The 15545-nt window shown below is 43.3% G+C and overlaps 1 protein-coding gene across 2 annotated transcripts in view; it reads right to left on the bottom strand.

The window, feature by feature from the left end:
* Positions 1-15545, bottom strand: part of LOC129053371 (F-box-like/WD repeat-containing protein TBL1Y) — a 68593-nt gene that overhangs the window by 25800 nt on the left and 27248 nt on the right. For both annotated transcript variants that reach the window (XM_054545399.2, XM_054545398.2), the window contains one exon: positions 3648-3900. In XM_054545399.2, coding sequence (XP_054401374.1) covers positions 3648-3900 — 253 coding nt within the window. The remainder of the gene's footprint in view (positions 1-3647; positions 3901-15545) is intronic.

Genomic DNA, 15545 nt, shown 5'->3' with positions numbered 1-15545 from the left:
AGAATTAGCAATGGTTAACAGCTTCACGATATGGTGAGGAATTAAGCACGTTTCGTTATGTCTTTCATCAAGGCATTTTGACTGAAAACTTGGGAAAGAGAAGCAATGTGATCTTAGGTTGGTTACCTGCCACTGAGGAAGGAGTATTTTCTACATTGAAAAAATAAAAAAATCTCTTGCCATTCTGCTTGGCTCTTTCAAGAACCCTAATAAAAAGTTATGTAACAGTGAAACTCTTCAATGTTGGTGACTCTTTCATTCTCTGAAGGTGTCATCTGGCAGGAAGAGAGGAAAAATGTCTTTCCCCATATAACAGAGTTGTTCATGGCGATGGCAAGAGGGCAACTGGTGTACTCGATAGCTATGCAGTGGTTGGGGTCCTGGTAACTTAGAGGAGGCACAGCTGTCAGAGGCTACACTCTTATCAAAATGCAGCCTTCAAAAACTCCTGCCTCAATAGGCCAGGCTGTGGCTCACACACAGGGTGCAAGGTCTCATAAGGTGGTCATGGTGGCTGTTCTAGAATTTCTGCCAGGGTGGACTAGTTAAGATGGCCACATGCACAGGGGAGACAAAGCCAGGCACTCAGGGGTAGCGCTTAGTGCATTGACACAGTGTAGACAGACGGTTGCAGGTAGAAGCAATGAGCACCCATCCAATGCCTATAGTTGGAAGTTGGCCTCTGTGGGAGGTATAGACCAGGTAAGCAGCCCATCTGGAGCAGTCGTCAGTGGGACGGCTGATGTTCTGGGCAGGGCACATGTATGTCTCAGCACAATGGATTCCAAGCATGGATCCCAGGAACAGGATCTCCTTTCTCAGCCCTACTTTTTTTTTGTTTTTTGATTTTTTTTTTTTTTTTTGAGATGGAGTTTCGATCTTGTTGCCCAAGCTGGAGTGCAATGGCACGATCTCGGCTCATTGCAACCTTCACCTCCCAGGTTCAAGCGATTCTCCTACCTCAGCCTCCCGAGTACCTGGGATTATAGGCATGCAACACCACACCCAGCTCGTTTTTGTATTTTTAGTAGAGACAGGGTTTCTCCATGTTGGTCAGGCTGGCCTCGACCTCCCGACCTCAGGTGATCTGCCCGCCTCAGCCTCCCAAAGTTCTGGGATTACAGGCATGAGCCACTGTGCCTGGCCTGCTCTAGTTTTAAATAGCTTTTCTGGTGTGTGAGTTAGTTGGTAGAAGGTGCACTAGGTCTGAGCAATTTTTATGCTATGACTATTCAGCTGCTAAAAAATAAATTAAAAAATCCAATACCTGTCTTTATAAGACACCAAGCATCTCTGAGGGGCTGCTGATAAGAAGGCTGAGTGGACACTGGTGTGTACAGTGGCCAAGAATGCTGAACTGAATGCTGCCTTTCTTTGATCTTATGCACAGTGGGTTCTACAGAGGCTCATGAATCACACCTCCTCTTCTACAGGAATCAGACAAATATCATCTAATACCCATGTGTACAAAGGTGGCTGAGGATAACAAGTACCAGCTGGAAGTTTCCTGTGTTTTTGATAAGACAAGACATTTCATTAGATTGTACCTTTCTGTGGCACCATTTGTACATGTAGGAAGTTCCCACTGGTAAATACCATCATTCCTTCCAAATGTCCCCTGCCTTCAAACACCAAGTCCATGGGCTCAAGTGTTGTTTTCTTATTGGAGCCACTTTCCTATCTTTTGAAAGCTTTCTTTTTAGAGACAGGGTCTGTGCTGTGTCCCCCAGGCTACACTGCAGTGTCTTGCCTTGATGGCTCACTCCAGCCTCAACCTCCCCAGCTTGAGCAAACCTCCTGCTTCAGCCTCCTGAGGAGCTGGGACTACAGACACATGCTGCTACCCGCAGGTAATTTTTAAAATTTTTTGTGGAGATGGGGCCTTCCTATGTTGTCTTGAACTTCTAGGCTCAAGCGATTCTCCCACCTGAGCCTCCCAAAGCAGTGTGATTACAGACATGAGCCACAGCTCCTGTTCCATATCAGAATTCTTAGTCCAAGCAGAACCACCAGGACTTCAAACTGAAGGAGCCCAACCTGGGAGTGCCACAGGGTAACAGTTTTGGGCTCCTGGGTAGGTTCATTTATGATGAAGACAATCTTAAATGCCATGGTCAGGAAAACCAGCCTGGAAAGTGGCTACTTTTCTCACAAGTAGCAGGAAAAAAACAGTTCTTTTTACTTTTAATTTTTTGAGACAGGGTCTTGCTCTGTTGCACAGGCTGGAGTGCAGTGGTGCTATCTCAGTTCACTGTAGCCTTCACCTCCTGAGCTTAAGAATAGAAATTACTTTCTGTGATGTAAGACTGTTGTATTTGTTCATTCTCACACTGCTAATAGAGACATAGCCAAGACTGGGTAATTTATAAAGGAAACAGGTTTAATGGACTCATGGTTCCACATGGCTGGGGAGTCCTCACAGTCATGGCAGAAGGCAAAGGAAGAGCAAAGATATGCCTTACATGGTGGCAGGCAAGACAGCTTGTGCAGAGGAACTCCTGTTTATAAAACATCAGATCTCATGAGACTTATTCACTACTACAACAATAGTAGGGGGAAACTGCCCCCCCATGATTCAATTATTTACACCTGGTCCTGCCCTTGACACATGGGAACTAGAGATTTGGGTGGGGATGCAGCCAATTCAATGTGAGATTTGGGTTGGGATGCAGTCAAACAACCATATCCACTGTGAAAACAACTACAGCCATTTTCTCAATTTTGAAAATCTGAGGGTTGTGCCCCATGTCACTGCATAGTTAATAAATGACCTGTAGGTACAAGCTGGGTATTCTCTTACTCTCCTTTTCCTGCCCCACAATCATGGACTTTATAAATAAAATGCCAAAAGATCTTTTCATTTACCCAAAGCAGACAACCTTTATGTCACACTATTTTAATAGAAGAGACATTAATAGTCTAGGAGAGCTTTCATTAAATGCTAGATCTGATTCTCCAGCCAGAGAGGCACTTTAAGAATTTGTTCACTGGTGCATACATGTGTACACACACTCTCCCACCCACTAGTGCACCATGCACGGAACATATGCATGCTCTGAACTTAGATACATGCTGAAGTGGTTTCTCTATGGGTTTATAGAGCAGTAGTATGTCCAAGTGGGGCAGGTTCTCTGGGTAGAAATTCAGACTCACTGACTTGCCATGTACTCGCTGGCAATCACCTAACAGGGAACGATGTTCTGGGATTTTGCAAAGACCAAATAAGCTGATGCTCAGTTTTTGGGGCCCAGTGCCCTCGGCAGGAACCATGAGCTCAATGATTATACCACAATTTGGACAAAAACACTCAACATGGAGGGCTGGAGGCTGAGACTAAATGTGTCCACGAATTAAACACTTTTGTTTATGATAGGCCATAATCATGTGTTATAGGAGAGTTCTCAGATTGGCAGTGCACACAATTTCCTGAAGTTGAAGATGAGAATAAAGAAGGTCTGGTTGAAGGGTTGTGATGGAAAACTGCAACGGAAAGCTATTCTGGGTAGACCAAAAGCAAACAATAAAGAGCAGCTACTAAGACATTTATTTCAGGTAGGTTTTTAAGAAGACATTTGGATTGACCCAGATTTAAAAGAAAACAATGAACCCAGAGAGGCCCACCAAACTTCCAGAGCCTGCGCACTCACTGATTGCATGCGCTCCATTCTCTTCCCCATTCACGGTGGCCTCTTGGTTCTTTGGAGGATTTGGCTGGGAAACAGCAGCTGGGGTCATGCTTGCCGCCTTTGCCATTGCTGATGCCTCTGCGGCTGCTGCACTGGCTTGCTGCTGAGTGAGCTTCTCTCCAAATGCCTGCTGCCGCATCTGCACCACGTCAGGAATCACAGCATCTATCAGGGACAGGGACTCTATAGGGTGGCCGTTGAACACTGTGCCATCCTGGGGAAGCAAGCCAAGGGACAGCCATCAGCTCACAAGGGTGAGGGCTCTGGGAATGGTCTCTACTCTCTAGGCAGGAGAGGCACGGGGAAGTGGAGCATAAATAGCTGGCTCCCAGCAGCCAGGGGGCCATGGGGTAAGTAGCATAGACCCTGTTAGATGTGAGTTCTAAATTTCTTTTCAAAGAATGAATATGTCAGTATGTTCAATTTTTTACCTTCACTTTTAAACTTAACTTCCTCATAAAGCAACCTTGTTCAATTACCTGCTCCACCCTGACTCATTCCAATTACCTACTCCACGCTGACTCATTCCGATTACCTGCTCCACCCTGACTCATTCTGATTACCTACTCCACCCTGACTCATTCCGATTTTCTGCTCTACCATAACCATTTTTCATGCCAAACCACTCACCCTGTCACTCTCTTGAAATTAGCCAGTCGGAATTAGTTTAGCCTGTGTGGTCTAACCCTAGCCAATTGCGGAACGACACACAGGAGGGGCCACGTGCGTCAGGGATAAGAACCCCTTCCCCTCCCTTGTCCAAGTGTGCACTCACCATTGCTCCATCTGTAAGGGCGCACCCTTCTATAGAAGTAAGTTGCCTTGCTGAGAATTAAAAAGAATATTTTATATTCAAATGCTATTTCTTTTGCAGCACCAAATCTTTATATATAACAATTTGGGGGCTCGTCCAGGATTACATTTCCCCACTGGGGACTGTCTCTGGCTCTCTCTCGTGAGAAGGCATGCCCCACCCCTTGTGGTGGTCTCAGGGGTGAAAAATTCCTGTGCGAGGAATAACCTGAGCTCTCAGCAACATGGGGGGAAAAAAAAAGAACTGGCCAGCAACCTAGCTTAAAGGATCCTCACATACTGTGGTGATGACTGTGCACAAACCAGGGAAAGAAAAACCAGGGGAGCTGGTAAAGTACTTCCTTGGTGGTCGGGATCATGATAAGAAAGCCGCAGGTGGTTAAGTGAAGTACTCCTTGGTTGGGGGCAGCTTAGAGGTTAAAAAGAGGTGAGACATCCCCACTATGGGGAACTGAACCTCACACAAACCTCCAGTAGTAGAAAAGGCAAGAAATTTCCAGTGGGGAAATTGAACCTCAGCCCAAAACACAAGAAATTTCCAGTGGGGAAATTAAGCCTCAACCCAAAAGGCAAGAAATTTCCACTAGTGAAAATTGAGCCTCACCCCAAAAGGTAAGAATTTTCCAGTAATGGACATTGAACCTTGAACCTGACCCCAAAACCATCAAGATGGGAAATACCCCAAGCAAGATAGGGAGCAAGGAGAATAAAGACAGTAACAAAGATATCCCCTGATAGCTTCCTAGGTCTCATGCTAAAACACTGGAAGGATAATGAGAGGACTAAACATAGGAAAAAGCAACAAATGATAAAATAATGCTGTTTTATTTAGACTCAGGGACCCATCCTCAAACCCTCAATTTTCTGGCAAAAGTTTGGGTCAAATGAGGATGTAACGTGTCAGCTTGTAATCTGATACATTAATGCGAAAAGTCCAGTGTCTCAAGAAGTAGGCTATGCCCTTTATTGGAGGCAAGGACTTGCTCTCCTTTTCCCCTTAATAACAAGTGGGGAAGAACCTAATCTGGCACCTCAAAATGAAAAGTCAGAGGAGCCAGCTCTCATGCCTAAAGATTCCAGCACGTGGGATCCCCTAGTCTATGTCCCCCCATTCAGCGTCCCCAGTCTTTCCCCTCAGACAGCCACTGCCACCTCAGATCCCATTCCAAATTCCCCCTCTACTCACATTAGCCCTCCTCCTCATAACCCTGACTGACTCTTGGGAATTACCATTCCACCAGCCTGTTCTCTCCCAACCTAAATACCCCTCTCTAAAATGACCCCAGCATGAGGTAGAACAATGTAAAAAAGATATTCAGAATTTTCCATTTCCCTCTGTACCTAAGAGGTCAGCTTGGACCCTCTTCCCTTTGAAAGAGGTACCACAAGGTAGCGGGGGGCAGGAGGGCGGGCACTGGCTTTGTAAATGCTTCCCTAACCAATTCATAAGTCTGGAATTTTAAAAAGGAGCTTCAACTGCTACTAGATGACCCTTACGGAGTAGCAGACCAAATTGAACAAGTCTTAGAACCTCAGTTATACACTTGGGTCATGTTAATATCCATCTTGGGTATTCTCCTTTCAGGGGAAGAAAGAGTAGCTCCACTTCCGCCGGTCCCTCCCCTAGGGGAAGGAGAAGGAGAGGGGAGAACAGCAGTATAAGCAGCTGGTAGAGGAAGCAAAAGAACAGCTGAGAGAGAGAGAGAGAAAGAAGAGAGGAAGAGACAGAGACACAAAGAAGGAGTCAAACAGAAAGAGAGAGAAAGAGAGACAGAAAGTCAAAGAGAAAGAAAAAGAGAGCAATAGAAGTAGTAAAGAGAAAACAGTGTACCCTATGCCTTTAAAAGTCAGGGTAAATTTAAAACCTGTAATTGATCATAATGAAGGTCTTCTCCATGACCCTGTAACACTCCAACATGACCTTGTTGCCAGTATAAACAAGGGCATAGCCCTAAAGCACTGAGGCCACTGACAACCTGTAGCCTTCCTAATCAAAAATCCTTAACCCAGTAACCCCAGAATGGCCCTGTAGCGGCAAGTACTTTGCTAACAGAAAAAAGTAGAAAAATGCTTTTAGAGGAAACCTCATTGTAAGCACACCTCACCAGTTCAGAACTACCTTAAGTCAAAAAAAAAAAAAAAAGAAGAGCAAAAATGTAGCTTACTAACTCAAAAATCTGGAAGTATGGGGCTATTCTGTTAGAAAAAGATCATTTAACATTAACCACTGATAATTCCCTTGTCCCAGCAGGTTTCCTAACAGGTTATCTAAATTTTAATTAATTACCATAGAAAGGTCCAACCAGACCTAGGTGGAATTCCTTTCAGGTCAGGACAGTAAATGGTTCCTCCGGGGTGATAGAGGGAAAAAGACACAATGGGTATTCAGTAAGTGATAAGGAAACTCTTGTAAAAGCAGAATTAGGAAAATTGCCTAATAATTGGTCTCCTCAAACATGTGATCTGTTTGCACTCAGGCAAGCCTTAAAGTACTTACAGAACAAAGAAGGAACCATCTATACCAATTCTAAGTTAATTTGGACTAAACAATCTCATTAATAGCAAAGGAGAATTGAAATTGCAAACTAAAAGGTTTTCAACAAAAGTAAAGTTTGCTAAAAGTGTACAATGTAACATGTATTATCCTAACTTCTAATCTTGTGGCCTTAGGCAGGCTATACCACAGATAAGAAGCAAGTTGCTTGGAAAAGAATGGTTATCAACTTTGAGAAAAAAATAAAGGTAGGGGGAGAATTTATATAAAAAAGAATGTTATATACTAAATTCTTGTCCTAAAATAAATTAACTAGTTATTTAAAGAAAGGGATGTATGCAACAAGTCAGAAAGCTGAGGCAGGTCAAAGAATTCTCTGTGAAAAGTCGTGGAAGAAAAAAGGTATAAAAGGGAAATTTATGCAAGAAATATTGTATAATTTAAAAGTAATTAGGCCTCCTAAATGTAAAACTATGGAAGAAACAGTTTATGTGCAACGTGTATAAGCAAAGTAAAATATACCTTTGGTAAAAGGATTATAAGGAGGCATAAGAATGTGGATTTTTACCTACATTAAAAGGTTAAAAATATATATATATTGTTTTAACAGTTTAAGCAAGTTTTGAAATGTTAATTGTAAAGGAAATTCTGTGTGTAAACATATTGGGTAAAGTTAAAGGGGTATCATCCAGTTTTTCTGTCAACTGGATGTTAAAATAAAAGCACAACAGGTTTTTCTTAAAGCATTAACCTGCTCTTTAACAAAAATTATGAAAGGTTAAAGTCTATGAAAATCTTACCTTATGGTCAGACATTAAAAATTGAATGAATATGCCTACAAGGTTTTATTAAAACTAAGTTTAACACTAATAACACACTAATATAAAGGTGAAATTTAGCTTATCTGGTATAAAAATCATACAGGAAGCACTGTCAAATATAAAATGGTGTTTGGTTTTCTTTGGTCTAAAAACTGATAAAAATAGGTGCTAAAGGAAATTTCTCAGTGAGAAGGCACCAAGGACTATAAAGCCCACTGCTGATGTCCCCACATTTAAAACAAAAGGTCAATTTCTTAGAAATTACATACTTAGTTTATCTTCCACTTTCCTTTCCCTGAAAACTAAAGTCTTTTAGTACAGATACCACCCCTAGAACTTCCGGTAAACCAGCACCAGCCTGAGGCTCACATTCTCACCAAAGGGTGGAAAGAAGGAAAACTCGAGCCAGCCTGGGAAGGAACCTACTTCATGCTAACTACCAAGATGGCTGTTCATACAGCGGAAGGCGGATGGACTCATCACACCTGAGTCAAGAAAGCGCCACCCCCTCCAGAGTTGTGGGCTATTGTTCCAGGGGAAAACCCTACCAAACTAAAGCTAAGAAAAATTTAACCCTTTCATCTATCCTATTTCTCTTTCTTCTTTCCTCGCTCTATTGTGGACCATTTAGTTATTAACATAATCAAGTCAATTTCACCTCAAACTATTGCATTTAATGCTTGCCTTGTTATACCCTTGCGGACTTGCCAAGTCAAAGACATCTCTCTACTTCAGAAAAGTACCTCTGTCCCTCCTGACTCTCCTCAGACTGAGCATTAGTGTATTGGGACCATTTAATCCAGAGAGATTTCAGTAAAGGCTCCAGTGTCAACCAGGAGTCTTGCTCCCCAGTGTAGAGCTTTTATGCCATAGTTGGTCCAATGATCTGTGGACCATTAAGAGCAAGAATGAACTGCCCCAACCAGTTTTTGTAATTTCCTAGAACCATACATTCATTTTACTAGAGGGACAGCCCTCCCTGCTGTCAGCTAAACCAGTGTAATTCTATACAGGTTATTATCTCAAACCCTCAAAGTTCTTCCCCATTCCTAAGCCCTATTCCCTTCTTATGGTATGGGGGCTGAGGTTTCAAGGACAAACCCTGTTAGATTCTTTGAAATTCATTTCTTTGATCCCTCACTGCCTGCAACTTCCTCTAAGCCTGCTTCCAAAACCTCTTACAATGGAACAATTGTTCCTCCTCCATCTAATGACAAGACCAAGATAGCTATCATAAAACTTTAAAGACTTAAAACAAACTTTGGCAATTAAGACAGATTGCCAAGATGCAAATGCTTGGGTGGAATGGATCAAATATTCTGTCCACACGTTAAACAAAAGCAAATGTTATGCTTGTGTGCACAGCAGGCGAGGGGCCCAGGTTGTCACCTTTCCACTAGGATGGTCCTTCAGTCGACCAGGCATGGTCTGTATAGTAGCTCTTTTCCAGGATTCTACAGGGGTAACATGTCACGCCAAGCTCAGTCTCTGCTATATCCTGAAGCCTGGCACCCTGCAGGTCAGCCCCCAAGAGCCATCCGGCCTCCGTTTCCCAACACTAAGTTCACTTCATGTCTCTCAAACAGGGAGAAAACTTAGTGTCCCTTGGAGACCTGAAGGGATGCAGTGAGCTTAAGAATTTTCAAGAGTTTACCAATCAGTCAGCCCTTGTTCATCCCCAAGTGGATGTATGGTGGTATTGTGGTGGACCTTTACTGGATACTCTGCTGAGTAACTGGAATGGCACTTGTGCTTTAGTCCAATTGGCTATCCCTTTCACCCTGGCATTTCATCTACCAGAGGAAGGAAAAAATAAGACACTGTACAATGAGAGAAGACCTTTATGGGTCTTTTGACTCTCACATCTTTTTAGATACAATTAGAGTCCCACAGGGAATACCAGTCAATTTAAAGCCCAAAATCAAATAGCTGCAGGATTCAAGTCAGTGTTTTGGTAGGTGACAATTAATAAAAATGTAGATTGGATAAACTACATCTACTACAGCCAACAGTGATTTGTTAACTATGCTAGAGATGCTGTTAAAGGAATAGCTGAGCAATTAGGGGATACATGCCAGATGGCTTCAGAAAATAGAATAGTCTTAGACATGATATTAGCAGAAAGATGAGGAGTTTGCTTCATGATTAATACTCAATGTTGCACCTTCATCCCAAACACCACTACCCCTGACAGAAGTATAACAAAGGCATTGCAAGGTGTGACTGCTCTATCCAATGAGTTAGCCAGCAACTCAGGAGTAAATGACCCATTTACAGGATGGCTAGAAAAGTGGTTTGGCAGAAAGGAATGACAGCCTCAATTCTTACTTCCCTCACAGCTGAAATGCATGTACTTATTCTTGTTGGGTGCTGTGTCATACCATGCATCTGTGGGTTGGTGCAGAGACTTACAGAAACAGCACTTACTTACTAAAACCTCCCTTAACTATCCTCCACCTTATCCAGAGAAGCTTCTTCTTTTGGAAAATTAAGCAAAACAACTAAGCCAAAACATGTTAAAAAAAAAAGTCTGAGAAGAAACAGCTGTAAGGAAATACAAGGGGAGGGGTTGTTAGACATGAGTTCTGAATTTCTTTTCAAAGAATCAACAAGTCAGCAGGTTCAATTCTTTACCTTCTACTTTTAAACTTAACTTCCTCATAAAGTAATCCTTTTCAATTACCTGCTCCACCCTGACTCATTCCGATTACCTGCTCCACCCTGACTCATTCCGATTACCTGGCCACCCTGACTCATTCCAATTACCTGCTCTGTCATAACCATTTTCCCAGCCAAACCACTCACCCCGTCATTCTCTTTCAACTAGCCAGTTGGAATTAGTTTAGCCTGTGCAGTCTAACCCTAGCCAACAGAGGAACAACACAGTAGGAGGGGCCACGTGAGTCAGGGATAAAAACCCCTTCCCCTTCCTTGTTGGGTGTGAACTCACCATTGCTCCATCTGTAATTTGGATGTAATTTGGTTGTAAGGGCACACCCTTCTATAGAAATAACTTGTCTTACTGAGAATTAAAAAGAAAATTTTATATTTGAGTGCTATTTCTTTTGCAGCACTGAAACTTTATACATAACAACCCAGAGCCCAGGAGCCTGGAGTGAATGATTCCATGGTGGGAAAGGGGCAGGGAACGTGGCAAACTGTTGTTAAGAACTACGTGTGACAACTGTTCGGAGTGTCAAACCCAGTTAGGGCATTCAGGACAAAAAGGCCATTTATTCTGGACAAACTGTGGTATCCCTGATGCAGTGATTCTCAATGGGGGATGACTATGCCTCCTTGGCGGTATTAGGCAATGTCTGGAGACACTTTTGGTTGTAACAACTAAGGAGGAGGAATGCTCCTGACATCTGGTGGGTGGAGCCTGGGGATGCTACTGAACACCCTATAGTGCCCAGGACAGCCCCATTACAGAGACTCAACCAGCCCCAAATACTGAGTGCTGGGGTGGAGAAGCCCTGTCCAGACGCTATCATGAGTGTGAAAACCCCTGCAAAGGTCCACCCATTATACGGGAGGGTAATGCTTCAGAAGCAGAGCCTAAATGAGATGCCCACACCAATCGGGCCAGGATTGGAAGTCCATCTGTTCATGAGATTTAATAAAATAGGCACTTGCTGCTACTTCAAATGACTCGTCGGGTTCAGGGTAAGACTAACTAGAGCCTTGACGTAATTAACAACATCATTTCGTTCTGATTCATGTTTTTAATTTTTTTTTTTTTTAACATTCTTTGATTCTCTGATTTCCATCTACCAGAAAAAACTTTCCACACACATTTAAAAATACAGGAGGAAGTTCCTTCCTTGTGAAGCATGCCAAATGTTAAAGTCACATGAAACTCAATATGCCTTGGGATAGTGTCTGGTGCATATGCAAAGATGTTTTTATACTTCCCGAACTTGAACAACCTCAGAAACGAGGAAGAATTGAAAGGCTCGTGTTTCAGCTGAAGAATAACTAAATGAAACATCACCCCAGAAGATTTCTGATTACAAGACACTATTTGAAATAAGGAAAGCAATACAACCTGTGTAAACAACTAGCTGCATCGCCTCCTCAGGCAATCTTGGCTCCTGATTCTGGCCATAGAGTGGTGGTGACTGGTTAAGACGCTTGCATACCCTGCTCCTCCTTCATATATGCACACCCAAATGAAGAAGCACATCTCAAAATGCAGTAACTGTCTAAGACGGTAAAAACACATCCTCTTTTAAACTCCAAGAGCACTCTGTCTCTCCCTCTCTTTCTTTAGAGACAGAGTCTTCCTCTGTCAACCAAACTGCTGTGCAGCGGCGTGATCACAGCTCACTGCAACCTCAAACTCCTGGACTGAAGCGATCCTCCCACCTTGGCCTCCTAAAATGTGGGGATTATAAATTTGAGTCACCTCCCCTGGCCTGACTCATTTTTTTAATGACTAGAAACCATTGAGACAAATGGGGTGGTGTTTTACTGGCCCTCAGTGTGCTGGCATCTGGAGTGCCAAGGAAAAGAAGCTATGAAGGCTTCTCAACAGGGGCGAGGCAGAAGGCAATGAGCAGAGGAAAATGGAGTCACAGCACGCTGAGACCTGAGATCTTGCTGGCCTCAAGCACGTGTCCTCCTAGTGAGGCAGGAAAATAGGGTGTGCATGCAGAGAACATAAGGCTTATTTACACTTCAGCTGTGACAGGAAATTTCCTCTCCATTGGGCATATACCGAGTAAATCACTTTGTAACTTTACTTCATCACCTCCATTTACACATGGTGCACACCAATGGAATCCTCTAGTGGGTATTTAAACTCTCAAAAATTCTGTAATGGGGCCCTTGAGCCCCTGTGCTTTCAGGGCCTCTCCTAAACTGTGGAGTGTAATTTCATTTTCAATATATCCCTTCATTCTGTTACCGGGGGGATCCTTGCTCCCAGAGCTCCCAAGATGGTGGCGGCTGCTTCCAAAATGGTGGTGGGCCACTTCCAAGATGGTGGCAAGCCTCATGTTCTCTGACCTGGGGTTCTTGGCCTCATGGATTCCAATGAATAGAATCTTGGGCCATGCAGTGAGTGTTATAGCTTTATTAGAAATCGTGGGTCACAGAAGAGAACCGTGGAACCCAGTGACTAGTGTTCAGTTCGATTAGGACGAACCCAGGCACCTAGCCGTGCAGAACAATGGCAAGCCTTTAGCCTGACCAGGAGTAGCAATGGGTGCCTCACTGGATCAGAAGCACAGCAGACACCCTGCCAGATCTGGAGGGATGGAAGTCAACGGTGGGTCTGCAAAGGCAGCAAACAGCAGTGATGGACAGCAAGTGAAAGCTCAGCTCGAGCCAGAACAAACACGGACCAGAAGAGTGCACTTGTTAAGATTTAATAGAGTGAAACAGAGTGGAAAGAGAGCTCTCATACAAAGGGAGGGGACCCAAAGAGGGTAGCAGTTGCTGGCTCGAATGTCTGGGTTTATATCCCGATCACTATCCCTCCCTCTGTGCTCTCAGGTGATAGATGATTGACTATTTCTTTACCTCCTGTTTTAGCCTAATTAGCATTTTAGTGAGCTCTCTTTACTATCTGACTGGTAGGGTGTAAGCTAAGTTGCAAGCCCCTTAAAGGTGAATGCGGTCACCTTCCCAGCTAGGCTGAGGAATTCTTAGTCGCCCTAGGAAATCCAGCTAGTCCTGTCTCTCAAGTCCTTTCTTGCTTTGTTTGTGCATCTTGTCCAATTTTTTCTTCAATGTGCCAAGAACTTGGACACACTCCATCAATAATATATTTTGGTGAGCCAGCCAGGAGAAACTCTAGGAGAAGGTAGCCCCAAAGTTTGGGATTTATGTTTCTCCTTTTCCTTTCTGCTCCATACAGGAGAATCTTTCTCCATCTCTTTTCCCTTCCAACTCCGGACCCTTGGCAGCAGTGCTAAACACAGAAGCAACTGCAGGTTTCTGGCTTTGCCAGTGAAACTAACGGGTTTCCATGTGGAGAAGCCTGGCTGCCACTGCTGGTTTGCTTAAGAGACCAGGGTCTTTTCTGTTTTTTTTCCCCTCTCCTTTTCAGTCTTTCAGTGGCTGTTTCTTAGTAGCTCCTTGAAGATTGAGGGCGACTGGCTGAAGTCACTCCCTGCTACTACCTGAAGGCCTAGGAATGAATGGGAAGTTATAACTGCCCTGCCCAGAAGGGAGATGGACTTTTTAAAAAAACATATTTTCTGGGTGTGGTCCTGATCCCTACCTTTGGCATGGCTCAGAGAGAACTGGCACGTGTTTCTGGTGACTTAAACCTTCTTTTCTTAGGCTAAATTCTTTTCTTCCCCTATTAAACTGGCTAAGGGCAAAAGAAATCCACCCAATCTCCAGTTCCTATCATTAAACTTCATGGAATGGCAAGCATGGGAAAGTGTGCTAAATGCTAAAAGGTGGGGATTACACCTAGGTACCAAAGGAATGCTCATAGTAGGTTCTGGAGGGAAAGCAGGCAAAGTGGCACCCGTGCCCACCTAAGGTCAGAGACATCTGACACTCTAAGATTGGGCCCCACAGGAAGACACTTCAGGGGATCCTGCAGACCTTAACCTGCTCAAAGGGGACACTCTTGGCAGAGGTTCTGAGGTCTAGTCATAAGCCCTTCTTAGAATTTTCTCTCACAGTTGCAATGCTGCCTGTTTAGAAAACTGTTCAGAATCTGAAGTTTGGTGTCAAATAGGAAAGCGGGATGGCATATGTATCCAGGCTTTTGTGCTGCTGTTGTAAGCAGGGGGCCTGGTTAACACATGATGCCTCCTTTCATATTCTTTGGCCTCAGTGCTCTTCGGAATCTGGGAGGTTTGGACTTTAAAAATCAAACTGCCACAGAGACTGCTTTACCAGAAATTTTGATGCCTTCACTGGATTATCCATGTAAAAAGTAAAGTAGAGGCTCCTCTTCAAAGACTTTCCTCCCCATCTAATTAGGAATTAACAGTAACTTCTCTTAGAAGCAAAATTTATTCAAAGACCTGTGCTAACATTCTCATTATCTGCTAGCTGTAATAAAGAAAATAATGTACTTTATGTTCTTAGCTCCCAGAATTTAGCCTAAATATTTGCCCTGGCATGCTTATGCTGGTCCAAGCAAGCGTTAGGTTATAGCATGTTCCTCTTCCTTATTTAAAGGTGTTTTTACCTTTCTTATCATTCTACAAGTTACTTTCTGCTTCCTTTGTTCTCCTCTACGTTTGCCTCTATTAAAAAGTTCTGAGTTGCTAGTCAATAGGGACAAATACAAAATGTGAGGTCCCATTCCAGCCAGTGGAAACCGGACATGGCAGTAGGGTGGACGCGTCAGGTTATAAATAACCCTGTTTCCTTTGTTCAGTGTACTCTCGTGGCAAAACTGCTGGCAAGTCTACCATTTCTGCAGAAAGTAAAAAAATGGCCTTGCTGAGGAAATTAAATTTATGTTTAAGTGCTGTTTCTTTATGGCACTGGGGAACAAGCATTACAAACATCTATTGGGGCAAAGTAACAAGAGCAAGCTTCTATTGCTGTCTCCTGGCCAAGGTTCTAAGGGATTGGATCATTGTTTATGTATTGTGTAACCATGTCTAGATGTGTTTATTTGTATGTACACTTATTGTAATACGTTGTGTCTACCAAACTGACTTATAAAAGAGCACTCATAAATTAAGTAAAAAGTCTAGGCAATTTTTAAGTTCATGTGACTTAACTGTAGCTTTACTAAACAAGCTAGCTTTA

This window comes from Pongo abelii, chromosome Y, assembly GCF_028885655.2.
Source record: "Pongo abelii isolate AG06213 chromosome Y, NHGRI_mPonAbe1-v2.0_pri, whole genome shotgun sequence".
Lineage (NCBI taxonomy): Eukaryota > Metazoa > Chordata > Mammalia > Primates > Hominidae > Pongo > Pongo abelii.
This window is presented reverse-complemented; position numbering and strand designations above follow the sequence as displayed.